Below are 24,610 nucleotides of genomic sequence, written 5' to 3'. Positions count from 1 at the left end.
CCGCCACGGGGGGGGGGGAGGTGGGAGTGGGGGCTCCGGGGCACCCCTCGCGGACAGGCAGGGTCCCTCAGCACCGCCGGCAGCCAGGGGCGGGATGCTGCCCTCTCCTGCCGCCCCTCACGGCGGGGCAGCGCCGGCAGCGCAGGCCCCGGGCCAGGCGCAGGCGGGAAGCTCAGCGGGGGCTGCCCGGAGCCCTTCTCGGTGAGGGGAGCGAGGCAGAGCCGGCAGCGGGGCCCTGCCCCCGCCACCTTCCCCCCTCTCAGCACCCCCTTCTCCCCCCATCACGCCCCGGCGGACACCGCGTCGCGTCGCGTCGCGTCGCGTCCCGTCCCGTCCCGTCCCGTCCCGTCGCGGCTCAGCGGCCCCGGCCGCCTCGGGCTTACCTCCGGCGGGGCCCGGCGCCAGCCGCGGGAGGAAGGGCTCGCGGGGGGGAGGGGGGGCCGGCGCGGGGCGGGGGCGGCGCCGCGCCGCTCGCGAGCTGCGACAGGCGCCGGCCGCCGGTGCCGCGGGCACGCGCGTGACGTCAGCGGGGCGGCCCCGCCTCGCCCCACGTGACCCGCGGGGCGCCGCGTTTGGGCGGGAAGGGTCGGAGGAGAGGGGCGCGGACGCCATCTTGGGGGGGGGTGTGGGGGTGTGTGTGTTAGTGCCGCCTGCGCCGGGGCTGCCCCCTGCGCCCCGCTGGATTCCGCGGGCGATGCGGCCGAGGGGCGCACTGCGTCCAGAGGCCCCGGGCGTGCCTAAGGAGTGGGGCTGTGCGGAGCTCGTGAGGGCCAGTGTGATGAGCGGAGCGGTAGTTCGTGTCGGATGATTTCGGTTACAGTAGAAAGCTAAAGCCTGGGTGGTGAGACAGGGGAGCAGAGACTGCGAACTGTAACACAGGGAACTACAGCAAGACTATTTTTTAGGTTTTATTATAACCAGTTGTTTGTCTACGAGTCATTTGGTTTGCTTTAATATATGTCATAGAATCACAGAACCAGTCAGGGTTGGAAGGGACCACAAGGATCACCTAGTTCCAGCCCCCCTGCCATGGGCAGGGACACCCCACACTAGATCAGGCTGCCCAGAGCCTCATCCAGCCTGGCCTTAAACACCTCCAGGGACAGGGCCTCAACCACCTCCCTGCACAACCCATTCCAGGGCTTCACCACTCTCATGGGGAAGAACTTCCTCCTCCCCTCCAGCCTGAATCTCCCCACCTCCAGCTTCATTCCATTCCCCCCAGTCCTATCACTGCCTGAGATCCTGAGCAGTCCCTCCCCAGCCTTCTTGGAGCCCCCTTCAGATACTGGAAGGCCACAATGAGGTCACCTGGGAGCCTTCTCTTCTCCAGCCTGAACAGCCCCAACTCCTTCAGTCTGTGCTCACAGCAGAGCAGCTCCAGCCCTCTGCTCATGTCTATAAAGGCCTTGGTGAAATGTTAGGGACTCAGAGCTGTGAGAAACCAGCACACTGCTGAATTTTAACTACAAGCAGTTTATCACAAAGGCAAAGCATCTCTGGGCACAGAGCAGGGGTGCTAGGGGCACAGCACCACCAGGCAGAGCTGAGCTCACATAGATGTCAAACACTCATACCTGTCCCCAGGACGCTCCCATCCCGGCAGCACCTCACCTGTCCCTCCCAGAGCAAAGGCATCGCGCCCAGACAGCGCAGCCCACCACCACCCAATCAGCACAGAGGTCCAGCCCCACCGATTCCCCTTGCCAAAGGCAAAGATTTCAACTTCTTGCAATCCCTCCCCTTCTTTTCTACTCCATTTGGGCAGGGACTGGCTGGAGAGCAGCCCTGAGGAGAGAGCCTTGGGGGTGCTGGGGGAGGAGAAGCTCAGCAGGAGCTCTCAGTGTGCACTTGCAGCCCAGAGAGCCAAGCAGAGCCTGGGCTGCAGCAAGAGAAGTGTGGCCAGCAGGGCCAGGGAGGGGATTCTCCCCCTCTGCTCAGCTCTGGGGAGACCCCACCTGGTTCTGGAGCCCCTAGGACAAGAGGGGTCTGGAGGTGCTGGAAGGTGTCCAGAGCAGGGCCAGGAGGATGAGCAGAGGGCTGGAGCTGCTCTGCTGTGAGGACAGACTGAAGGAGTTGGGGCTGTTCAGGCTGGAGAGGAGAAGGCTCTGAGGTGACCTCATTGTGGCCTTCCAGTATCTGAAGGGGCCTCCAAGAAGGATGGCTCCCCCGCGCCCAGCGCTGCTTCCTTGCCCTTTTCTTGCCTTGAATTGCTCTTTCCAAAATCAAATCGTGTTTCACAACACTTTAATTGGCTTTGTCATTAATAACAGTCAACAGGGCTAAGCACAGCATCCTGCAGCTGGGCCAGGACAGCTCTTGGTATCGACACAGGCTGGGGACTGAGAGCAGCCCTGTGGAGAAGGACTTGGGGGTGCTGGTGGGTGAGAAGCTGGGCATGAGCTGGCACGGTGCACTGTCTGCCTAGAGCACAGAATGACAAGATCACTTCAGTTGGAAGAGCCCTTTCAGATCACCCGGGTCCAGCCCTTCTCTAGCTCCACCGAGGCCGGCGCTGAGCCACGGCCCTCAGCACCACAGCTCTGCCCCTGGGAAACACCTCCAGGGATGGGGATTCAATGAAGCAGCCGGGGCCTGGGCTGATCCCCGGCAGCAGGGGCAGGGAGGGGACTCTGCCCCTCGGCTGTGCTCTGCTGAGACTCCCCCCCCTCAACTCGGGGAGGTTGAGGCTGGAGAGAAGAGAGAAATGTTTGCCCCTGAGGGTGGGGGGAGCCTGGCCCAGGCTGCCCAGAGAGCTGGGAGCTGCCCCATGGCTGGCAGTGCTGCAGGGCAGGCTGGCTGGGGCTCTGAGCAGCCTGCTCTGGCTGGGGCTGTCCCTGCTGGCTGCAGGGAGCTGGGGCTTGGTGACCTAGAAAGGTTCCTTCCACCCCACCCATGCTGTGATTTACCTGCAGGAGCAAAAGGGGACCGAGGAGCCATGGCTGCAGCCATCAGAGCCTTGTGAGGCAGCCACCCACAGCACAGTGCAGGTGGCCTCCCACGGGCCAGCCTTCCTCACCTCTCCTCCTCCTCTGCCCACGGTGGTGGCCTGGGTCCCACCAGGGTCCTGGGGCGTGGGACTGAGGTGAGCAGCAGCAGAGAGCTGCTGTAGCTGTGGGCTGAGCTGTGCCTCAAAGCCAAACTGGGCAGGGGGCTTTCAGGAGAAGCCCGATGTTCTGTAGAAGGCAGGGAGGGACTTCTTTTAGTTAGTTATTTCTTGTTCAGGTGAAAACCTCAACTGCAGAACCCAAAGGGCCAGGCAGGCCAGGTGGGTGCTTCCAGGCAGCAGCTTGGCTGTCTTTTGCTGCAGTGACTCATGCTGCAGCTGGCCCCATGCTGCGTTGCTGTTTACCTGAGGCACTCACCCAGCAGCCCTGGGTGAGACAGGGGAGGAACTAAGCCGGGACTACAAACTCAGAGAATTGGTTGGGTTGGAAAAGACCTTCCAGCTCACCCAGTCCAACCATTCTCTAACTCCACCTAGGCTGGGGCTGACCCATGGCCCTGACTACCACAGCTCTACCTCTCTGAAACCCCTCCAGGGATGGGGATTCAGCCACCTCCCTGGGCAGCTGGGGCCAGGCTTGGAGAAGCCTTTCAGTCAAGAAGTTTCTGCTGCATTCTTCTTTTCAGACAGGGTCAGTTTGTCTTCGTGTCCTGGGGCTGTCCCAGTCTGTCCTGACACAACAGTGACAGCTACCTGGAGCAAAGCAAGAGTGACAACTGCACAAGTGAGGAGCATGGAGGCATCACAGACCATAGCTGGCCCCTGGGCAGCAGCAGCTTTAGAGTCATGGAGCTGAGTCACGGAATGGGTTGGGTTGAAAAGGACCTTGAAGCTCACCCAGTCCAACCATTCTGCAGCTCCAGCCAGGCTGGGGCTGCCCCATGGCCCTCAGCACCACAGCTCTGCCTCTTGGGAAGCCCTCCAGGGATGGGGATTCAGCCACCTCCCTGGGCAGCCTGGGCCAGGCCTGGAGAACCCTTTCAGTCAAGAAGTATTTTCTGATCTCCAAACTAAACCTGCCCTGGGGCTGTTTCCTCATGTCCTGTCCCTTGTTCCTTGGCAGAAGAGCCCAACCCCCACCTGGCTCCAGCCTCCTCTCAGGGAGCTACAGAGAGCAATGAGGTCTCCTTCAGCCTCCTCTGCTCCATGCTCAACCCCCCCCAGCTCCCTCAGCTGCTCCTCCCCAGCCCTGCTCTCCAGACCCTTCCCCAGCTCTGTTGCCCTTCTCTGGCCCTGCTCCAGCCCTCAATGTCCTTGTAGTGGGGAGCCCAGAACTGAGCCCAGCACTCAAGCTGTGGCCTCCCCAGTGCCAGGTCCAGGGCAGACACTCCCTGCCCTGCTTGGGCTGGCCACACCACTGCTGCTCCAGGCCAGGATGCTGGTGGCCTTCTTGGCCACCTGGGCACAGCCTGGCTCATCTCCAGCTGCTGTTGACCAACACCTGGAGGTGTTCAAGGCCGGGCTGGATGAGGTCTTGAGCAACGTGGTGTAGTGGAAGGTGTACCTGCCCATGGCAGAGAGGTTGGAGGAGATGACCTTTAAGGTCCCTTCCAACCCAACCCTTTCCATGATGCTCTGACTTGTAAAGAGCCCTTTGACAATGGCCCCAAACCACCACTGTCATTTCTGGTCACTGTGCTGGGCCTGGTACCTGAGCTCTGGGTTGTTCCCTCACATTTCCTCTTAGACCTTAGCTGCCAGCAAACCTTGGGTGCCAAGGGTTGGGGCGTGGTTTGGGTTACACTTGCTGGTGGCATCCTAACAGCAGTGCCACAACTGCAGCCAAAGGGGAGAAAAGCAAGAGAAGAGGTGGGAGAGGTGCCCCCAGCCCATGCTGGTCTCTGAAGGGAGACGTGAGGAGCTGTGCTGCTGAGAGAGGAGGGAGCAGAGGTGCTCCAGCCCTTGGATCATCTTTGTGGCCCCCTCTGTGTCCTTATGTTGGGGACACCAGAACTGGGCCCAGTGCTGAAGGTGGGGGCTCAGCAGAGCAGAGTCAAGGGTGAAGGGATGCCACCAGGGGCTGTGTCACGAGGTTGTCAGGGATGTGAAGGGTGGCAGTGGTGAGACAGGAGGTGCTGTGCACAAGGACCTGGTGGCACAAGGCGCAGTGAAACAGGACAAAGGGAGCGAACTCAGTTTATTGGTGAGCACGGAGAGGAGAGGTGGGACAGCTCTGCACACACACACACACAGGGGTCTCCTGGCCTGAGCCTGCTTGCCCTGCAGCTAGCAGCACTTTCACCCCCTGAGCACGTCAAACAATTCCTATGGGTGGAGCTGGCAGCCCCGTGGAGGCCTCTCTACACAACTCAGCTCCCGCTCCTTCCACCCGTGCTGCTGGAGCAGAGCTTGGAGCCGCCGCTCCCAAGCGCCTCCAGCCTTTGTTACCTTCCCAGCTGCCTCAGCAGCGGCCTCCGCCGAGAGGGCTCCTCACCCCTCCTGGCTTTGTGGGAGGCTCGAGCGCTCCAGGAAGGGGGGCAGGTGGCGGAAGCGTGCTCACAGGCGGAAGGTGGCAGAGGCAGCCGGGCAGGCGGCAGCCAGGAGTTAGCAAAAGCCCTGCTGTTGTGCCCCGGCAGAGCTGCAGTTACAGAAGCAAAAGAGAAGAGAAAGGAAGAGCCCCAGGGCTGCCTGCAGGAGCAGAAAGCCACCCGAGCCCTGGCTGGCGCCACCCTGCCTCCGCCCCCTGGCCCTGCCGCCGGAGTCAGGCCTCGGCGCTCTTCCCGGCCGCGACCTCCTCGGGGATGAAGACGCTGACGGTGACGTCGCTGGTCTCGGTGCCGAACTTGTTCTTCACCACCAGGCTGTACTTGCCCGAGTCCAGGGTGGACACGCTGGAGATGCTGAAGGTGACGCTCTTGCCCGCTTCGAAGCGCAGCTGGCAGTTGGCGTCTGAGGCAAAGGCCTTCTCGTTCTTCAGCCACGCCACCTCCGGGGGGGGATCCCCCCAGACAGTGCAGGAGAGGTTGAGTGCCTGTGGGAGGAGCACGGCCAGGCTGCAGGCAGGAGTGGCTCTGGACTCTCCAGGCCGTCCATTCCCCATGTAGGAAACGGATGCCCAGCACCAGCAGCAGCCACCAGTCAGTTTTGTCATCTGACTCATAGAGGAGAAGCAGCTCAGTGAACCCCAATGCTGCAGTCACAGTCTCACAGTATCACTAAGGCTGGAAGAGACCCCAAGGGTCACCGAGTCCAAGCTGTCACCACAGACCTCATGCCTAGACCATGGCTCCAAGTGCCACATCCAATCCCCTCCTGAACAGCTCTAGGGCTGGGGACTCCACCACCTCCCTGGGCAGCACATCCCAATGTCGAACGACTCGCTTGGTGAAGAACTTTCTCCTCACTTCCAGTCTAAACCTCCCCTGGCACAGCTTGAGACTGTGTCCCCTTGTTCTAGTGCTGGTTGCAAGAGAGAAGAGACCAACCCCTTCCTGGCTACAACCACCTTTCAGGTAGTTGTAGAGGGCACTGAGGTCACCCCTGAGCCTTCTCTTCTCCAGGCAAGAGTGTATGGCTCCCTCTCTACTCCCACAGTCCCCAGCAGAGCCTTCTCCAGGCATCACCTTCAGTGTGAGGTTAGATGTTGGCTGCACTGGAGTCAGAGACCTGACCTGAGGACTGGAGGAACCATCAGGTGGATTTTGTAGAGCCACAGAATGGCTCAGGTGGGAAGAGACCTCAGACACCTTTCAGCTAGACTCAGCTGCTCCAGGCCTCATCCAGCCTGGCCATGAACACCCCCAGGGAGGAGGCATCCACAGCTCCCTGGGCAGCCTGTGCCACAGTCTCACCACCCTGGTACTAAAGAACTTCTTCCTCAGATCCAGTCTAACCCTGCTCTCCCTCTCTGGGCAGCCTGCTCCAGGCCTCCAGCAGCCTCCCCCCAAACCACTTTCTCCTCCTGCTCAGCTGCCACCTCCTGGCTTCCAGGCTCTGCCCCTTGGCCTGGCCCTGGGCACCACTCAGCAGAGCCTGGCCCCAGCCTCTTGCCCCTCACAGCTCCTTCAGCTCTTGCTGAGCATTGCTCAGCTGCTCTCTGGGGCTGCTCTCCTGCAGGCTGCACAGCCCCAGGGCTCTCAGCCTTTGCTGCTGCCAGAGCTGCTCCAGGCCCCTCAGCAGCTCTGCAGCCTGCCCTGGGCTCTCTCCAGCAGTTTCCTGTCTCTCTGGGACTGGGGGGCACAGAGCTGGCCCCAGCACTGCAGCTGTGGCCTCAGCAGGCACAGTACACAGGATTTTGGGTTCCCAACACTTCTGCTCAGCTCCTAATCAAGCACTTCTAACCCAGCTGACCAGGGACTGCCAGGAGCACCATGAAGCTGCCCTGGTGCCACCTCACAGCTTCCCACTGCCCTTCCTGTGTTCAATGCAGGATACACAAAACCTCTTAAATCTGGTTAAAAAAAGGCATCAAATTCCCTGGCACAACAAAACCCTGGCTGGGGGCCTGCAGGTGGATGTTTGAAGAGCTGCTTCTGGAAGGAGCTGCAGCCCCAGTTCTGTCCTCTCCCTTTCATCTCACACTGAGAAGACCCTGCCCTGACTGCAGCCACCAGCTGTGCCACGCTTCCCTGCAGAGCACCAGGGCTGAAGAAGCCCTGGGGCAGGCTTGGAAATGGCAACTTCTCAGCCTAGAGCAAGCCCAGAAGTGGAAGTGTGCCCAGCACCCACCCCAGCTTCTCTTCACTCACTGTACCTTGCCCTCCTGGATGGTGACAACGTCTGGCAGGCCTCCCAGCACCCGCGCGCGGTCTGCAGGGAAACAAGGGACACAGGCACCCCAAAATCAGCTGGGCCCACACCCTGCTTCTCCTGCTGCTCCTTCCTTCACCTCAGTTATGCAGGAACAACCTGCTCCTGATGGTGAACTGCTCAGCAATGGTGTGGGTGGGAAGGGACCCCTGGAGCTGCCCCAGGCCAAGCCCTGCTCCAGCAGGGCCCCCCCCCAGCAGCTTGCCCAGCAGCACAGTGCCCAGGGGGGGTTGGAAGCTCTCCACCCCAGCAGACTCCACAACCTCTCTGGGCAGCCTGCTCCAGGCCTCCAGCAGCCTCCCCCCAAACCACTTTCTCCTCCTGCTCAGCTGCCACCTCCTGGCTTCCAGGCTCTGCCCCTTGGCCTGGCCCTGGGCACCACTCAGCAGAGCCTGACCATTTCCCCTTCCCATTCCCCATTCCCTTCCCTTTTCTTTCCCCATCCTTTCCCTCCCCTCCCTTCCATTCCCTTGCCTCCCCTTCCCCCATCACCCCCTAAGCCCCACTCACTTTTCTCTGCAATTGCAGCTTGCCTGGAGTTGAAAGAGGGAAAAAGAAAGCCCAGGGTGAGTTTAGGTTTGGAGCGGTTGAAAACCAAGCTCAGCTTCTCAGCTGCTGTTATCTCTTGAGGGAAATGTCCCTCAGCAGCTGGCTCCTGCCAGGGCAGGGACACTTCCCTCAGGAGAGGGAAGAGTGACAGCAAACAAGCCCATGCAGAGCCCCCCCATGGCAGTTAGGCCCAGCACACAGCACTGTTGTTAGCTCAGGGCATGCAGCTGGCACCAGACTTACTTCAGCCTCTGGAACTCTGCAAAGGCTTCATCAAAGGCTTTGGAGAGAGAAAAATGGAGGTGAAAGGGAGGGGCAGAGAGAAAGCATGGTGAGCTTCAAGTGACACTGTGGAAGCCAAGCTTAAAGGGGAGAAACCAAGTGCACAGGGTGGAAACCAAGTTTAAAAGGGGAGAGACCAAGTTTAAATGGGCAGAAGCCAGGTTTAATGGGGTGAGACCAAGTTTAAATGGGCAGAAATCAGGTTTAATGGGGTGAGACCAAGTTTAAATGGGCAGAAATCAGGTTTAATGGGGTGAGACCAAGTTTAAATGGGCAGAAGCCAGGTTTAAGGGGGTGAGACCAAGTTTAAATGGGCAGAAGCCAGGTTTAATGGGGAGAAAGCACAGAACAGCTTTGGTTGGAAGAGACCTTCAAGATCATCCAGTCCAGCCTTCAAGCTAGCACTGCAAGGTCCCCACCAAACCAGGCCCACAGCTGCTTCAAGCCCTGCAGGGCTGGGGACTCGCCCATGCCCTGCCCCACAGCTCCGCAGCCAGATCCTGCCGTGCAGGCTCCCAGCCTGGCACGGCGCCGTGCCCACCCGCAGGTGATGCCCGCTGAGGGCACGGCCTACCTTGCCCAGAGAGGTCCACTGTCTTCTGGTGTGCAGTTTTGCCATCAAAGAGCTCCATGGTGTACCTGCCCTTGTCCTGGGGGGTGGGCTCGTTGATCTGCAGCCAGAGCTGCTCCCCAGTCACACCGCTCCTCAGGCGCTCCGTGAACTTCAGCGGCGTGTCGCTGAGGGGCACCAACAGCATCACCCTGGGCTGCTCTGCAGGAGCTGCTCACCTGCCAGCATCACCCTGGGCTGCTCTGCAGGAGCTGCTCACCTGCCAGCATCACCCTGGGCTGCTCTGCAGGAGCTGCTCACCTGCCAGCATCACCCTGGGCTGCTCTGCAGGAGCTGCTCACCTGCCAGCATCACCCTGGGCTGCTCTGCAGGAGCTGCTCACCTGCCAGCATCACCCTGGGCTGCTCTGCAGGAGCTGCTCACCTGCCAGCATCACCCTGGGCTGCTCTGCAGGAGCTGCTCACCTGCCAGCATCACCCTGGGCTGCTCTGCAGGAGCTGCTCACCTGCCAGCATCACCCTGGGCTCCTCTGGAGCCTGCAGGAGCTGCTCACCAGCCAGCATCACCCTGGGCTCCTCTGGAGCCTCCAGGAGCTGCTCACCCAGCTGGACCAGGTCTGCTGCTCTGCTCTGGTCAGTCAACCACAGCTTCTGCCAGACACAGCATCCACTGCTCAGCTGGCCTTGGGGGGGCCAGGGAAGGAAAGTGCAGAGGGGAAGGGGAAGGGGAAGGGGAAGGGGAAGGGGAAGGGGAAGGGGAAGGGGAAGGGGAAGGGGAAGGGGAAGGGGAAGGGGAAGGGGAAGGGGAAGGGGAAGGGGAAGGGGAAGGGGAAGGGGAAGGGGAAGGGGAAGGGGAAGGGAAGTAGAAGTGTGGGTGAGAGGCTGGGGCCAGCCTCTTGTCAGTGGTGCCCAGGGCCAGGCCAAGGGGCAAGGGGCAGAGCCTGGAAGCCAGGAGGTGGCAGCTGAGCAGCAGGAGAAAGTGGTTTGGGGGGAGGCTACTGGAGGCCTGGAGCAGGCTGCCCAGAGAGGTTGTGGAGTCTGCTGGGGTGGAGAGCTTCCAACCCCCCCTGGGCACTGTGCTGCTGGGCAAGCTGCTGGGGGGGCCCTGCTGGAGCAGGGGCTGGGCTGGGGCAGCTCCAGGGGTCCCTTCCCACCCTCCCATGCCCTGCCAGCACTCATGAGATGAGAAGCAAGCTGGGCCTTGTCTCTCACGCTGGCAGGCCCTCCCTGAGCCTGGCCCAGCCTGGCTGCAGAGCCTGTGGGTACTCACTTGTGCACCCAGCCCACCCGCAGCTCCTCCACGTAGTAGGTCACGTAGGAGTAGATCCTGATGCCCTCAGCTGTGCTCTGGATTTTCAGGTCTGAGGCAGACAGAGCTGAAGGAAGGACACAAGGTTCATGCAGCCATTCCCTGAGGGCCACCACAGGGGTCATTCAGTGGAGGGGGACTCCAGCTCTTACCAATCCTCCTGCAGACTTCATTCATCAGCTCTGCAAAGGCTGTGGAGACAAAAGCCAGAGCTTGAGGCTCTGTGGCTGCAGCTCAGGACAAGTCCTGGCTTTCCAATGTCCTTCCTGTGGGCCCTGGGACACAAACCTGACCCCCCCACACCACCTAAGCGATGGCCAAACAAGACCTGGTCCTGTACAGCTCCCAGCTTTCACTGCAGCCTCCAGGAGCCCTGCTGCAGCTCCACAGCCCCCCAGGAGCTGTCCTGGGGTTCGCTGCTGGGCTTGCAGCCACAACATCCAGCTGGCCAAGGCTGCTCCAGCTGCTGCTGACAGCTTTTAGATCCGGAGGAGGGGCCAGTGGGATGGTCCCAGTGCAGGAGGAGGCAAGCCCCAGAGGGGTCTTGCAGGGCAGAGGTGGGTGGGTGGCTGCCAGCCTCTGACCTGTGTCCTTGAGCTGCAGCTCGCTGGTGTCCTTCCCGCGGTCGTCCTTCAGGATGACTTCGTAAGTGCCAGCATCTTTCCTGGAGAACTGCAACCATTCCACAGCAGAGCAGTTGGCAGAGGGGCACTCTGGGAGGCTCTGGAGTCTGACTGCTGAACCCAGCTCATCTCCCACCCCCGTGCCCAGGGAGGTGCCTGGTGGCTGGGCTAGGGCTGCACCACTTCTCCACAGCATCCTGTTCCTGCCTGGGGTGGTGGGATGGGCACTGGCTGCAGCCATGGAGGAGCCCTGCCATTTCTGCCCAGCCTCATCCAAAGGTCTGAGAGCAAAGAGGTGAACTCAAGAGAGACATAGACCTGATTGAGAGGGTCCAGAGGAGGCCACAGAGATGATCAGAGGGGTGGAGAACCTCTGCTGTGGGGCCAGGCTGAGAGCTGGGGCTGCTCAGCCTGCAGAAGAGAAGGCTGCAGGGAGAGCTCAGAGCTGCACTGCCATACCTGCAGGGGAGCTGCAGGCAGCAGGGGAGGGACTGCTCAGGAGGGGCTGTGGGGACAGGAGGAGGGGCAGGGGGTTGGAAGTGGAGCAGGGCAGAGGCAGCTTGGCCATCAGGAGGAAGCTCTGCACAGGGAGGCTGGGGAGGCACTGGCACAGGCTGCCCAGGGAGGGGCTGGAGGCTCCATCCCTGCAGCCATCCAGGCTCAGCCTGGCTGTGGCCCTGGGCAGCCTGCTCTGGCTGGAGCTGTCCCTGCTGCCTGCAGGGGCTTGGCCTGGGTGCCCCTTGGAGGGTCCCTTCCAACCCAATGCAATCTGTAAACACAGGTCAGGGTCACCCCTGAGCAGGGTCAACTCTTTGGTGACTCCAAGAGGGGGTCCTTTGAGAGCCAGAGTAAGAAGTGCCTGCCAGAGGCCCTTTGAGAAGGGGCTGTGGTCAGGCTCTGCTGGCAAACACAGGAAGTGACAGAGTTCTTCTTTCCCCTCTCATCATTTCCTGCTGACTTGGACCAGCCGCTGCAAGCAGATGTTTGCCCCAGGAGCTTTTCCACTTCTCAAAGCCACTTCCTTCTCTGGCTGTTCAGCTGAAGAACCCAAACTCCAGCACCCCAGCTTCAGCTGCAGGCCAAGGGGTCCAGGCCCTCACCTCTGAGATCAGCAGGGTGCAGACCCCGTCCTTGAAGTCGTGCTCTTCATCCACCATGATCTCCCTGTCGTCCTTGTACCACACGATGTGTGTCTCCTTCTTAATGTTGGCCACCTGAGCAGGGGAGAACCCCTCTGGGATTGTTCTCCTTTCATTTCAGCACTGGAATGGCTTGGGGTTGGAGAGGACCTCAAAGATCATCCTGCCTGTGGCAGGGAGTTGGAACTGGATGATCTTTGAGGTCCCTCCCAACCCAACCCGTTCCATGACTCTGTGAATCAAGAATGAGGAGGAGCCAGGGCTGCCAGCCTTGTCCTCACTGCTCAGCTTGCCCTTGCCTGGGCTGAAGGATCTGAAGGAAAATGTCCCAGCTGCTTTCCAAGGCCTGTGGTGCCATGCCCAGCACCACTCATGAGCTCTGTCACCACCCAGCCACGGGCACCGAGCCAAGGCCACAAGTCAGAGTCCCAGCAGCAGGTCCAAGTGCTGTGGCCATGGTGCTCCAGGCATGGTGCTCCATCTTCTCCTCACCCCTTACCTTGCATTTCAACATCACATTGCAGTCATCAGTCACCTCCCATCCCAGCTTGTCCACAAAGTGAGGACCTGTTTGAAAGGACAGGCACAGCCTGAGAGGCCAACTGATGATTCCACCCAGCCACAGAATGGCTCTGGTGGGAAGGGAGCTCAGAGCTCAGCTGCTCCAACCTCCCCTGGGACACCTCTCAGCTACACTCAGCTGCTCAAGGCCTCAGTGGTGCCCCCCAGGACCTGTTCAGGGCACAAACACATTCTGAGAGGCCACCTCAGTGCCCCCCAGGACCTGTTCAGAGGACAGCCATGCTTTGATGCCCCCTCAGTGGTTTCCATGGCACAATGCCCCAGGCAAGGGTCTCTGCCTTGCCATTTTCATGATTTTGTTCTCTCTTTGTCCTGCTTCCCCTTCAGAAGGCTGCAGCAGCCAGAGCTGAGGACAAGCAGCCAGAGCTGAGGACAAGCCCCTTCTGTGTCCCACACTGCCCATCTACAGCAACATTCACCAGCACCAACCCCTCACAGCCCAGCCCAGGGAGATCTGACCTTGCTTCCTGTGCCACTCCTTCCTCTGGAAGGCTGCTTCATCCTGCAGCTTCTTGAAGACTGGGGGTCAAGAGCAGCAGAAGCAGAAGGTTAAGCACTGGGACATAAACCCCCCCTGCAACTGGCAGTGAGGAGAGTGGGAGCTGAGGATGGCAGCCCAGGGTCGTTGTTCTGGGCTGCTGTGCAGCACGGAGCTCCTTACCGTCCCCAATGAGGACCAGGCTGGACTGGGTGGTGGCTTTGCCGTCCTGCAGTTGGAAAGTGTAAGTCCCTTCATCCTTCTCCTCGAGCTTCTCCATGACCATTTCAACCAGGCCTGTCTTCTGGTCCACCTTCATCTTGTATTTCTTCAGGAAAGGAAGCCAAGCAGCCATTAGTGGGTGCCATGGGCAGGAGATGCCTGTTCTGTGCTGCCCTGAGCTGACATCTCTGGCTAGAAGAGGCCTGCAAAGGTCATCCAGTCCAGCTCTGACCCAGCAGGGCTCCCTTGTCTTTATCCAGCCCCTCACCACCTCTAGCTCCAGCTCTGACCACACAACCGAGGGCATCAGAAAGCCCAGGAGCCCAGCATGGTGGGGCTTGGATGGGACCCCTGTGTGCCATGCCCGGTGCCTGCTGGGCACCACGCTCAGTCCCACGGGGAAGGTGCAGATGTCTCCTCACAACAGCAGTGCTCCACCTCTGCCTGCCACCAGGCCATGCCATGGGCCCCACTCTGGGAGTCACACCTGCTGCTGCACACAGCCCCTTGGGGCTTTGCTCTTGGTGTCATCAGCTCCCCCAGACAGCAAAGAGAGGCAGGAAGCAAGCAGAGGGCCATCCGTGGAGGAGGTAGGATGGATCTGGGCTCCTGGGCAGCCCACAGGAGCTGCTGGCCTGGCCCTGCCTTTCTGAAGGTCCCTAGCAATTGCCAGAACATGTGGCTCTCACAAGGGCTGCAGGAGGTCAGGGAACCATGGGATCATAGGAGGGGTTAGGTGGGAAGGGACCCTAAAGGTCATTTAGATGCAGTCAGCAGGGACATCTGCTGCTGGTTAGAACCCCAACCAACCTGACCTGCAGTGCTGCCAGCCATGGGGCAGCTCCCACCCCTCTGGGCAGCCTGGGCCAGGCTCTCCCTACCCTCAGTGTCAAACATCTCTCCCTTCTCTTCACTTTCAAGCTCCCTGAGTCCAAACCATCCCCCCTTGGCCTGGCATAACAGGCTCAGAGAGCTGCTGCCCAAGCCAGGGGCTGCCAGCTTGGCCAGGAGCTTGCTGTGGGGGATGGTGGCAAAGGCCTTGCTGCAGTCCAGGCAGACTGCATGAAGTCCTCCTCTGTACTTTCTGTCCTCTTCCAAGGAGGGCTCAGGGCTCTCCTTCAGAGATGTAGGACTCTGCTTCTTGGGTAGAACTTCTCCTGTGCCCTTCCAGTTGGCACAGAGGAGGTGTCAGCAGCTCCATGGATCCCTGTGTGGCCTGCTCTGGCCCTGCTCCAGCAGGTCCATGTTCTTCCTGTGCTGAGGCCTCCAGAGCTGTGGTGACAACCTTTCCAAGGGTGCTTCCAGTGCTGCTTCTCCTGGCAAGGCCCCAGGGTGGGACAGGATCTGGAAGCATGTTGGAGATGAGCACTCCTGGCTATGGCTTGGGCAGCAGCTCTCTGAGCTGGGTGAGGAACTGGCTGGAGGCTGAGCCCAGAGAGTGGTGGTGAATGGTGCCACAGCCAGCTGGCAGCCAGGCACCAGTGGGGTGCCCCAGGGCTCAGTGCTGGGCCCCAGCCTGGTCAATATCTTCATTGAGGATCTGGAGGAGGGGATGGAGTCCAGCAGCAGGAAATGTGCAGCTGACAGCAAGCTGGGGGCAGGAGTTGAGCTGTGAGAGGGGAGGAGAGCTCTGCAGAGGGACCTTGCCAGGCTGGGCAGAGGGGCAGAGGCCAAAGGCAGGAGACTGAACACAGCCAAGTGCCAGGGGCTGCACTTTGGCCACAGCAACCCCAGGCAGTGCTACAGGCTGGGGGCAGAGTGGCTGAGAGCAGCCAGGCAGAGAGGGACCTGGGGGGAGTGGTGGAGAGCAGCTGAACAGGAGCCAGCAGTGTGCCCAGGGGGCCAGGAAGGCCAAGGGCATCCTGGCCTGCAGCAGGCAGAGTGTGGCCAGCAGGAGCAGGGAAGTCCTTCTGCCCTGTGCTCAGCACTGCTCAGGCCACCCCTTGAGTCCTGTGTCCAGCTCTGGGCTCCTCAAGTCAGGAAAGAGGTTGAGCTGCTGGAAGGTGTCCAGAGAAGGGCAACAAAGCTGGGGAGGGGTCTGGAGCACAGCCCTGGGAGGAGAGGCTGAGGGAGCTGGGGTTGCTTAGCCTGCAGAAGAGGAGGCTCAGGGGAGACCTTCTTGCTCTCTGCAGCTCCCTGAAGGGAGGCTGGAGCCAGGTGGGGGTTGGGCTCTGCTCCCAGGCACCCAGCAGCAGAACAAGAGGACACAGTCTCAAGCTGTGCCAGGGGAGGTTCAGGCTGGAGGTGAGGAAGAAGTTCTTCCCAGCAAGAGAGATTGGCCCTGGGGATGTGCTGCCCAGGGAGGTGGTGGAGTCTCCATCCCTGGAGGTGTTCAGGAGGAGACTGGATGGGGTGCTTGGTGCCAGGGTTGAGTTGATCAGATGGTGCTGGGTGATAGGTTGGACTGGATGATCTTGAGGGTCTCTTCCAACCTGGTTGATTCTATTCTTCTCTTCTCTTCTATTCTCATGGTAAAGAACCCCCTGATGCCCACAGACACACAGAGCCCCAGGCAGGACCCACCTCTCCATTGAAGATCTCCTTGTCATTGAAGACAAAGTTGGCCTTGGCATTGCCAGACAGCTTTTCAGCTTGCAACCAGAACCTGACTTCTCCTTTCTCCAAGATCTCCACTGCCAGCTCAGAGGTGAGTGGGACAGCTGGGAAGAAGAAAGGAAAGAAGTTAACCAGCTCCTGGTAGCTCTTGGGACAGCCACAAGATCTCTGCACCCACATCCGCATGGGAGGACAGACAGAACTGAACCTTCTGATGACTTCTGCTCCATTCTGCCACCAGGCTACTTCAAAGGCCAACTGGAAGTGCCTCTGCACAGTGGAGACCCATGTCCAGGTCCTCAACAAGTTGGTGGCCACTGTTACTGTGAGACACCAAAGGGATTCAGGCTGGGGGCACCACATCCCATTCCAGCACCACCCCAGGGCAGAAAGGCAGCTGCTGGGCTGAGGGTTGGGAGATAGCTGTAGGCACCCTGCTCAGTGCTCCACTGCTCACTGGAGGCTCCTTTTCCAGAAGCCACCAAGTGTCTGCACACCCTCCCAGTCTCCCCAGGACAGTGGGGCCCCTCTGGAGAATGGAACTTGGCCATGTAGGGACCAAATCCTCTGGTAGCAGGAAAAAAGGTGCCAAGGGTTACAGACTGCAGGGAAGCTTGGACTGCTCCTGCTTTTTCATCCCAGCTTGGAGGGGCTGGAAGGGCCCTCTGGAGCTCCCCCAGCCCAGCCCCTGCTCCAGCAGGGCCCCCCCAGCAGCTTGCCCATCAGCACAGTGCCCAGGGGGGGTTGGAAGCTCTCCACCCCAGCAGACTCCACAACCTCTCTGGGCAGCCTGCTCCAGGCCTCCAGCAGCCTCCCCCCAAACCACTTTCTCCTCCTGCTCAGGTTCTTGGCTTCCACCATTTCCATCTCTCCAAGTGGCTGCTGAGGCTCTCCACACACATCCTGCTGTGGGCAGCCCAGGTGCTGGCTGTGGCCTCTGCCCTGCTCTCCACCTTCTCAGCAGGGTGAAGTCTGGTTGGGCATCAGAGCTGAGCACAGGGCAGGAGCAGGGCACCCACTGTGTGACAGCTTGGGCAGGGCTGGGCCTGTAGCCCTGCCCATGGCAAAGGCAGGAGAGGACAGGGCCTGAGGCACTCTGCTGTCTCCTTGTACCATCCTAAGTGCCTGTGGGGCCTGCTGGAGTAGAGCTGCCAGCCCACAACCTCCCAAGCACAATGAGAGGTCCATTTCCCTTTCAGGTCATTGTGTCCAGTCATGAACCCTGCCCTGCCAGGTCACCACCAAACCCTGCCCTCAGCACCACTAGCAGCTGCCTCAGGCCTTGCCCAGCCTGGTGCTCAGGAGGTTTCCCACCCCATGAGCACAGCAGCTCTGGGCACTCAGAGCAGGGGCAGGTGGAGCAGATGATTTTCTCCCAGCACCACCACCCTGGCACAGCCTTTCCCAAGCCATGTTCTGGAGGGCAGCAACCCTCTGCTCTGCCCTGCTGAGGCCACAGCTGCAGTGCTGGGGCCAGCTCTGGGCTCCCCAGTCCCAGAGGGACAGAGAGCTGCTGGAGAGAGCCCAGGGCAGGCTGCAGAGCTGCTGAGGGGCCTGGAGCAGCTCTGGCAGCAGCAAAGGCTGAGAGCCCTGGGGCTGTGCAGCCTGCAGGAGAGCAGCCCCAGAGGGCAGCTGAGCAATGCTCAGCAAGAGCTGAAGGGGCTGTGGGGGGCAAGAGGCTGGGGCCAGGCTCTGCTGAGTGGTGCCCAGGCTGGGATTCTGGGATTTTCCCATGGAGTGCCTGGCTGCAGATGTTTCTCAGCAGCAGCTCCAGCTCAGAGCAGCTCAGCAGCAGGGAGCAGGCAGCAGCTGAGCTCCTGCAGAGTCAGAAGTGCCTAGCAACAGGGACTGTGCTCAGAATGGGGGTGAAGCTCAGCAGAGAAGGTCTGGAGATGGGGCTGAGCTTTCATGGCTGATCCACAGGAGCGCAGGATTGTTTTCCTTGCCTTACAGTGACCTCACTGCCGGATGATGGCAGGAGCTTTATTAGCATAGGAACACAGGGTCCCAGAATCATTAAGGGTGGAAAAGACCTTCAAGACAGTATAACCAGTATAACCAAGGTTGGAAGAGACCCCAAGGATCATCAAGTCCAACCTGTCCCAACAGACCTCACAACTAGACCATGGCACCAAGTGCCACGTCCAATCTCCCCTTGAACACCTCCAGGGACGGGGACTCCACCACCTCCCTGGGCAGCACATCCCAATGACGAACGACTCTCTCAGTGAAGAACTTTTTCCTCACCTCGAGTCTAAACCTCCCCTGGCACAGCTTGAGACTGTGTCCTCTTGTTCTGGTGCTGGGTGCCTGGGAGAAGAGACCAACCCCTTCCTGGCTACAACCACCTTTCAGGTAGTTGTAGAGGGCAATGAGGTCACCCCTGAGCCTCCTCTTCTGCAGGCTAAGCAACCCCAGCTCCCTCAGCCTCTCCTCACAGGGCTGTGCTCAAGGCCTCTCCCCAGCCTTGTTGCCCTTCTCTGGACACCTTCAAGTGTCTCGATGTCCTTCCTAAACTGAGGGGCCCAGAACTGGACACAGGACTCAAGGTGTGGCCTAACCAATGCAGAGTCCAGGGGCACAATGACCTCCCTGCTCCTGCTGGCCACACTATTCCTAATGCAGGCCAGGATGCCCTTGGCCTCCTTGGCCACCTGGGCACACTGCTGGCTCATGTTTAGGCAGGTGTCAATCAGCACCCCCAGGTCCCTCTCTGCCTGGCAGCTCTCAGCCACTCTGGCCCCAGCCTGTAGCTCTGCATGGGGTTGCTGTGGCCAAAGTGCAGCCCCTGGCACTTGGACTTGTTGAATGCCATCCTGTTGGACTCTGCCCATCTGTCCAGTCAGTCAAGGTCCCTCTGCAGAGCCTCTCTACCTTCTAACTGACTAACATCTGTTCCCAGCTTGGTGTCATCTGCAAACTTGCTGATGACTGACTCAATCCCCTCATCCAGATCGTCAGTGAAGATGTTGAAGAGGATGGGGCCCAGCACTGATCCCTGGGGGACACCACTGGTGCCTGGCCGCCAGCCAGTCCGTAGTGCATCAAGTCCAACCTGCTACTCAATACCTTCTAACCCAGCCCACCATGGCCACCAAACCATGGCCCCAGGTGCCATGGCCACATGTTTCTTGAACATCTCCAAGGATGGGGACTCCACCACCTCCTTGGGCAGCCTGTGCCAATCCCTGACCACTCTTGCAGCAAAGAAATTTCTCCTCATGTCCAGTCTGGAATGGTTTGGGCTGGAAAGGGCTTGAAAAGGGTATGGAAATGGCATGCTTTGGGTGGGAAGAGACCTCTCAAGGCCATCCAGTCCAGGGACATCCCCAACTGGAGCAGGTTGCTCAGAGCTCCAAACCACCTGACCTGCAATGGTACCAGGCATGGGACAGCTGCCACCTCTCTGGGCAGCCTGGGCCAGGCCCTCCCCACCCACATGTGGAAGGTTTCTCCCGCACAGAGCAGCGCCCCGCAGCCAGCTCAGAGTCACTTACTTGGGAACTTGTGCTCGTGGCTTAGGGCCAGCAGACGTTTCATCTCTGCAAGAGACAGGGCAGAAATCATCTGAGATGCCTGTGGGCCCCATGGAGCTGAGAGGGCAGCAGGGCAAAGCAGCTGGGGAGGGGAAGAGGAGTGGTGCAGAGCCATGGTGCCTACCTTCCTCATCAATCGTGTGGCTGGCTGAGACCCCGTCTGTGTCTGTCACCACACAGGAGTAAATGCCCAGGTCCTCTTCTCCCAGATCCTTAAAGGAAGCTTTTGACCTTGAGACAAGAAGAAAAGCACTGTTTGAGTGGGAAAAGCCCTCTGAGATCACCCAGCTCCACCTTCAACCCAGCCTCACCATGGCCATCAAACCACGGCCCCAGGTGCCACAGCCACAGGTTTCTGCAACACCTCCAGGGATGAGGACTCCACCACCTCCCTGGGCAGCCTGTGCCAAGCCCTGACCACTCCTGCAGCAGAGAAATTGTTCCTCATGTCCAACCTTTTAGTCAAAAGATGAGGTTGGTCTGAACCAAACCTCTCCTTTAGGTCTAAAAATGCAGGCAGAAGAGCCTTGTGTCACCTTCTGCTGACACCTCCTGGGCTGCACCTCTGCCTTTGCAGGAAGCTGGGCTGCAGGCCTCTGCCTGCCTCTGCTGAGGCCTGCAGGAGACTTGCAGAGCACTGGAATTTGGCATACCAAGCCCTGGTGATGCCACCTTAACTCCTGCTTACTGTAGCACCTCTGAAGGGGGAACATGGCAGAAGCAGGAACAAGCAGCCAGATCATTTCATCCATTGGACATTTAGCATAACAAGAGGAGGAATCATTAATAACAGTTCATTAAGAATTTGCCTTGATTGACAGCTTGTGGGGTGACAGAGCACAGATTCCTCTCTCTCTGCCCAGGCTGCAGCTCTCACTCCTCTGTGAGCTCCAGTTTCCAAATGGTCTACATGTGGAATTGCTGGAGATAACAGTCATGAGATGGACCTCAAGGCCAGGCCAGACACACAGGGATGGATTGCTGGAACCCCCTGGCCAGGTCAGACACACAAGGATGGATTGCTGGAACCCCCTGGCCAGGTCAGACACACAGGGATGGATTGCTGGAACCCCCTGGCCAGGTCAGACACACAAGGATGGATTGCTGGAACCCCCTGGCCAGGTCAGACACACAGGGATGGATTGCTGGAACCCCCTGGCCAGGTCAGACACACAAGGATGGATTGCTGGAACCCCCTGGCCAGGTCAGACACACAAGGATGGATTGCTGGAACCCCCTGGCCAGGTCAGACACACAGGGATGGATTGCTGGAACCCCCTGGCCAGGTCAGACACACAGGGATGGATTGCTGGAACCCCCTGGCCAGGTCAGACACACAGGGATGGATTGCTGGAACCCCCTGGCCAGGTCAGACACACAGGGATGGATTGCTGGAACCCCCTGGCCAGGTCAGACACACAGGGATGGATTGCTGGAACCCCCTGGCCAGGTCAGACACACAGGGATGGATTGCTGGAACCCCCTGGCCAGGTCAGACACACAGGGATGGCTATCATACAATCCTAGACTGGTTTGGGTTGGAAGGGATCTCAGAGCATCTACTCCAAGCTCCCCACCATGCCCAGGGACACTTCTCAACTAGACTCAGCTGCTCAAGGCCTCAACTGGGCTGCTCAAGGCCTTCTGTGGCCACTCCTGGTCCCTGAAGGCACAAGAAGGTTGTGGTCCTTACTTGCCGCCCTTGGTGTCGATGTTCAGTCGGGAGTCATCCTCAATGGGTTCATAATTCTTGGACCAAACAAACTTGGAGCCTGGAGACATCTTCTCACACTCAAAGTTGAGGGAAATGACTCCGTTGTCATCTACTTCAACCACCACCTCCTTGGTTCCTGGAGGAGCAGGAGAGGGCAGTTCCAGGAGCTCAGAGAGGGCAGCAGAGCAAGCTGTCCGGTATCAGTCGTAGGCTGGCTGAAGCAGCCCCAGGAGCTGCTGCAAACCTTGCCTGGGTTCCCAGGAACAGTCCTGGGTCTAACACACAGCCAGGAGAGCAGCAGGCATCAGCTGCCAAAGAATTATGGACTGGCCTGGGGGAGAAAGGACCTTTCAAGCTCACCCAGTCCAACCATTCTCCAGCTCCAGCAAGGCTGGGGCTGCCCCATGGCCCTCAGCACCACAGCCCTGCTTCTTGGAAACACTTCCAGGGGTGAGGATTCAACCACCTCCCTGGGCAGCCTGGGACAGGCTTTGAGAAGCCTCTCAGGGAAGAATTTTCTTCCCATGTCCAACCTAAACCTCCCCTGGGGCAACTTGAGGCCATCTCCTCTTGTCCTGTCCCTTGTTCCTAGGGAGAAGAGCCCACCCCCACCCCTAGCTCCAGCCTCCTCTCAGGGAGCTGCAGAGAGCAAGGAGGTCTCCCTCAGCCTCCTCTGCTCCAGACTCAACAGCCCCAGGGCCCTCGGCTGCTCCTCAGAAGATCTGTTGGAAACCCATCACACAAAGAGGAACCTGCTGGGGGATGAGAGGAAAAAGGAAGGTTGGCAGCAGACCTGGTGGTGTCTCAGCCAGGACAGGATCCGTGGCGTCCGAGGGCTTGCCCACGCCGGCCTGGTTGGCTGCCCGCACGCGGAACACGTAGCGCCGGCCCCGCGCCAGGCCCTGCACCTGCAGCGTGCAAGAGACGCCTCGGGTGGGTGCCCACAGCCTCCCCCAGCCTCCCCTGCTGCCACACCCACGCCTCACAACCCTGCCTCCTGCCTCCCCTTGCTTCACTGCTCCTGCCCCTGCTCTGTGTGCTGCAGCCCCAGGCTGACAGCTGCAGGGATGGCTGCTTCCACACACAGCCAGCAGCTGGGCAGCCTCCCTGCCGGCACTGCCGAGGGCACAGGGTGGCTGCAGCACAGCAGCCCCTCTGCCGGCACTGCCGAGGGCATAGGGTGGCTGCAGCACAGCATCTGAGCTGGTGCCCATCTGGACCTGTGAGCCAGAAGACATCCAGGATGGCTCCTGCCTTAGAGGCATGGAATCTGCACCTCAAGCTCTTTACCTTCAAGTACTTCTTCTGGAGAGGCTTTTCATTGACACTTCTCCAGAGCTCCTCCGTGGCTTCGTGCTCCTTCATATCAACGTAGTACCCAGCGATGGGGCTTCGGCCAGTGTAAACTGGCTCCTTCCACAGCAGAACCACGGAGTCCTTCCTGACCTCTGTGCATGTCACATCGTGGGGTGGCCCTGAGAGGGGAGAAGGTTGCAGTTGTGACATCAAAAGAAATCCCCAAATGGGTTAAAGATGCCTTAGGACTCCAGAAACCAGACAGCAAGTTGTAAGCCCAGAGCTGCCTTGACACCTCCAGCTCCTCTACACCATGTCTGGACCCAAGGAAGGCCCAACCAGCCCAGCCCCAGGACCAAGCCAACTTGGTGAGGTTGGCATCTCCAGGAGGTGCCCATGATCAAACAAACCCCCCAACAAACAATCTCCAAACATTAGGATCTGAACTAATTCTTAAGCCCATGTCCTGCTCTAAAGTCCCCTGAGGTCAGCAGGGGTCGTCTCCATTCACCTTCACAGCCCTGGCCTTGGAGATGTTCAGCCAAGGGTTAGATCATGGGTCACAGAGCACCCTTGGGCTGTGAGCACCCTCCACATCCCCCCTCAGTGTCCTACCAGGCACAGCAATGCTCCACTCTTCACATTTGAAGGGCTGGCTGGGCTCAGAGGGTGTCCCCACCCCAGCCAGGTTGGCAGCAGCCACCTGGAACTGGTAGACCATGTTCTCCTTCAGGTTTTCAATCTGCAGAATGGAGGAGATGGCACTTAGTGACCTGAGAAGGGTGTCACAGTGACAGGGGACACGAGTGTGATGGGAATGCCTGGAGAGATTCACTGAATGGGTTGGGTTGGAAGGGACCCATGGGCAGGGACACCTCCCACTAGCCCAGGTTGCTCAAAGCCCTGTCCAACCTTGAACACCTCCATGGAGGGGACATCCACAACTTCTCTGTGCAGTTTATGCCAAGATAAAGAGCCTTAGAGACACCTCCCACTAGCCCAGGCTGCTCAAGACTTCATGCAGCCTGGCCTTGAACACCTCCAGAGAGGAGGCATCCACATGTCTTTGGTGTGAGGCTGCTGGAGGCCTGGAGCAGGCTGCCCAGGGAGGTTGTGGAGTTTCCTTGTGTGGAGAGCTTCCAACCCCCCCTGGGCACTGTGCTGCTGGGCAAGCTGCTGGGGGGGCCCTGCTGGAGCAGAGGGTTGGGCTGGGTGGTCTCCAGAGGTCCCTTCCCACCCCTGCTGTCCCAGGATGCACTCAGCAGCCTGCACACTGACTCACAGCTCATCCCAAACTGCCTCTGGGGTAGTCTGGGGAGTCCCACCTGCCCTCAAGGCACCAAGAGAAGCTAAGGTCTTACCCTGTAGGCTCTGTCACTGACAGCTTTGATGTTGGCCTCCCTCCACTTCCCAGGAACTCCACCAACCACTTCCCGGTAGTTGACGTAGTATCCGGTGATCTCGGTGCCCCCAGCAGACTGGGGCTGCTTCCAGCCCAGCACCATCGAGTCACGGACACTCTCCAGCACCACGATGTCATAGGGTGCAGAGGGGGCAGCTGTTGAACAGGAGGAACACATCAGTAGGAGGCAACAGGTCAGTGTCAGCCTGGCATTCAGTGACCATGTTCAGGTGGTACCCACAGCCTCCCTGGGCAGCCTGGGCCAGAGGCTCAGCAGCCTCACACTCAACAACTTCTTCCTCAGCTCCACTCTGCCCCTGCTCTGCCTCAGCTCCAAACCCTTCCCCCTGGGCCTGGCTCCAGCCCCCCTCAGGAGCAGTTCCTCTGCAGCCTTCCTGCAGGATCCCTTCAGGTGCTGGCAGCAGCTCTGAGGAGCCCCTGGAGCCTTCTCCTCCGCAGGCTGCACAGCCCCAGCTCCCTCAGCCTGTGCTCCCAGCAGAGCTGCTCCAGCCCTGGCAGCATCTCTGTGGCCTCCTCTGGCCTCCCTCCAGCAGCTCTGTGTCCTCCTGCTGCTGGGGACAGCAGAGCTGGAGGCA

General features: G+C 59.8%; 2 protein-coding genes across 4 annotated transcripts in view; both read right to left on the bottom strand.

Moving 5' to 3' along the window:
* The window catches only part of LPIN2 (lipin 2), a 36,084-nt gene extending 35,670 nt beyond the window's left edge, over positions 1–414 (bottom strand). For all 3 annotated transcript variants that reach the window (XM_054164176.1, XM_054164177.1, XM_054164178.1), the window contains exon 1: positions 384–414. The gene's annotated coding sequence lies outside the window, so the exon portion shown is untranslated. The remainder of the gene's footprint in view (positions 1–383) is intronic.
* A 5,294-nt stretch (positions 415–5,708) lies between these two features.
* MYOM1 (myomesin 1) overlaps positions 5,709–24,610 on the bottom strand; it is a 43,471-nt gene continuing 24,569 nt past the window's right edge. Inside the window, exons 17-36 of the mRNA XM_009899401.2 lie at positions 23,974–24,170; positions 23,228–23,354; positions 22,607–22,791; positions 22,110–22,224; positions 21,296–21,452; positions 19,727–19,833; positions 19,564–19,608; positions 16,034–16,170; positions 13,472–13,616; positions 13,270–13,329; positions 12,728–12,795; positions 12,190–12,303; positions 11,051–11,138; positions 10,619–10,657; positions 10,428–10,533; positions 9,162–9,325; positions 8,549–8,585; positions 8,267–8,289; positions 7,701–7,756; positions 5,709–5,978 (exon numbers count right to left, since the gene is read on the bottom strand). Of these exons, the coding sequence (XP_009897703.2) occupies positions 5,709–5,978; positions 7,701–7,756; positions 8,267–8,289; positions 8,549–8,585; positions 9,162–9,325; positions 10,428–10,533; positions 10,619–10,657; positions 11,051–11,138; positions 12,190–12,303; positions 12,728–12,795; positions 13,270–13,329; positions 13,472–13,616; positions 16,034–16,170; positions 19,564–19,608; positions 19,727–19,833; positions 21,296–21,452; positions 22,110–22,224; positions 22,607–22,791; positions 23,228–23,354; positions 23,974–24,170 (2,240 nt within the window). The remainder of the gene's footprint in view (positions 5,979–7,700; positions 7,757–8,266; positions 8,290–8,548; positions 8,586–9,161; positions 9,326–10,427; positions 10,534–10,618; positions 10,658–11,050; positions 11,139–12,189; positions 12,304–12,727; positions 12,796–13,269; positions 13,330–13,471; positions 13,617–16,033; positions 16,171–19,563; positions 19,609–19,726; positions 19,834–21,295; positions 21,453–22,109; positions 22,225–22,606; positions 22,792–23,227; positions 23,355–23,973; positions 24,171–24,610) is intronic.

The sequence above is a fragment of the Dryobates pubescens genome, chromosome 9 (assembly GCF_014839835.1).
Source record: "Dryobates pubescens isolate bDryPub1 chromosome 9, bDryPub1.pri, whole genome shotgun sequence".
NCBI classification, from domain to species: Eukaryota; Metazoa; Chordata; class Aves; order Piciformes; family Picidae; genus Dryobates; species Dryobates pubescens.
This window is presented reverse-complemented; position numbering and strand designations above follow the sequence as displayed.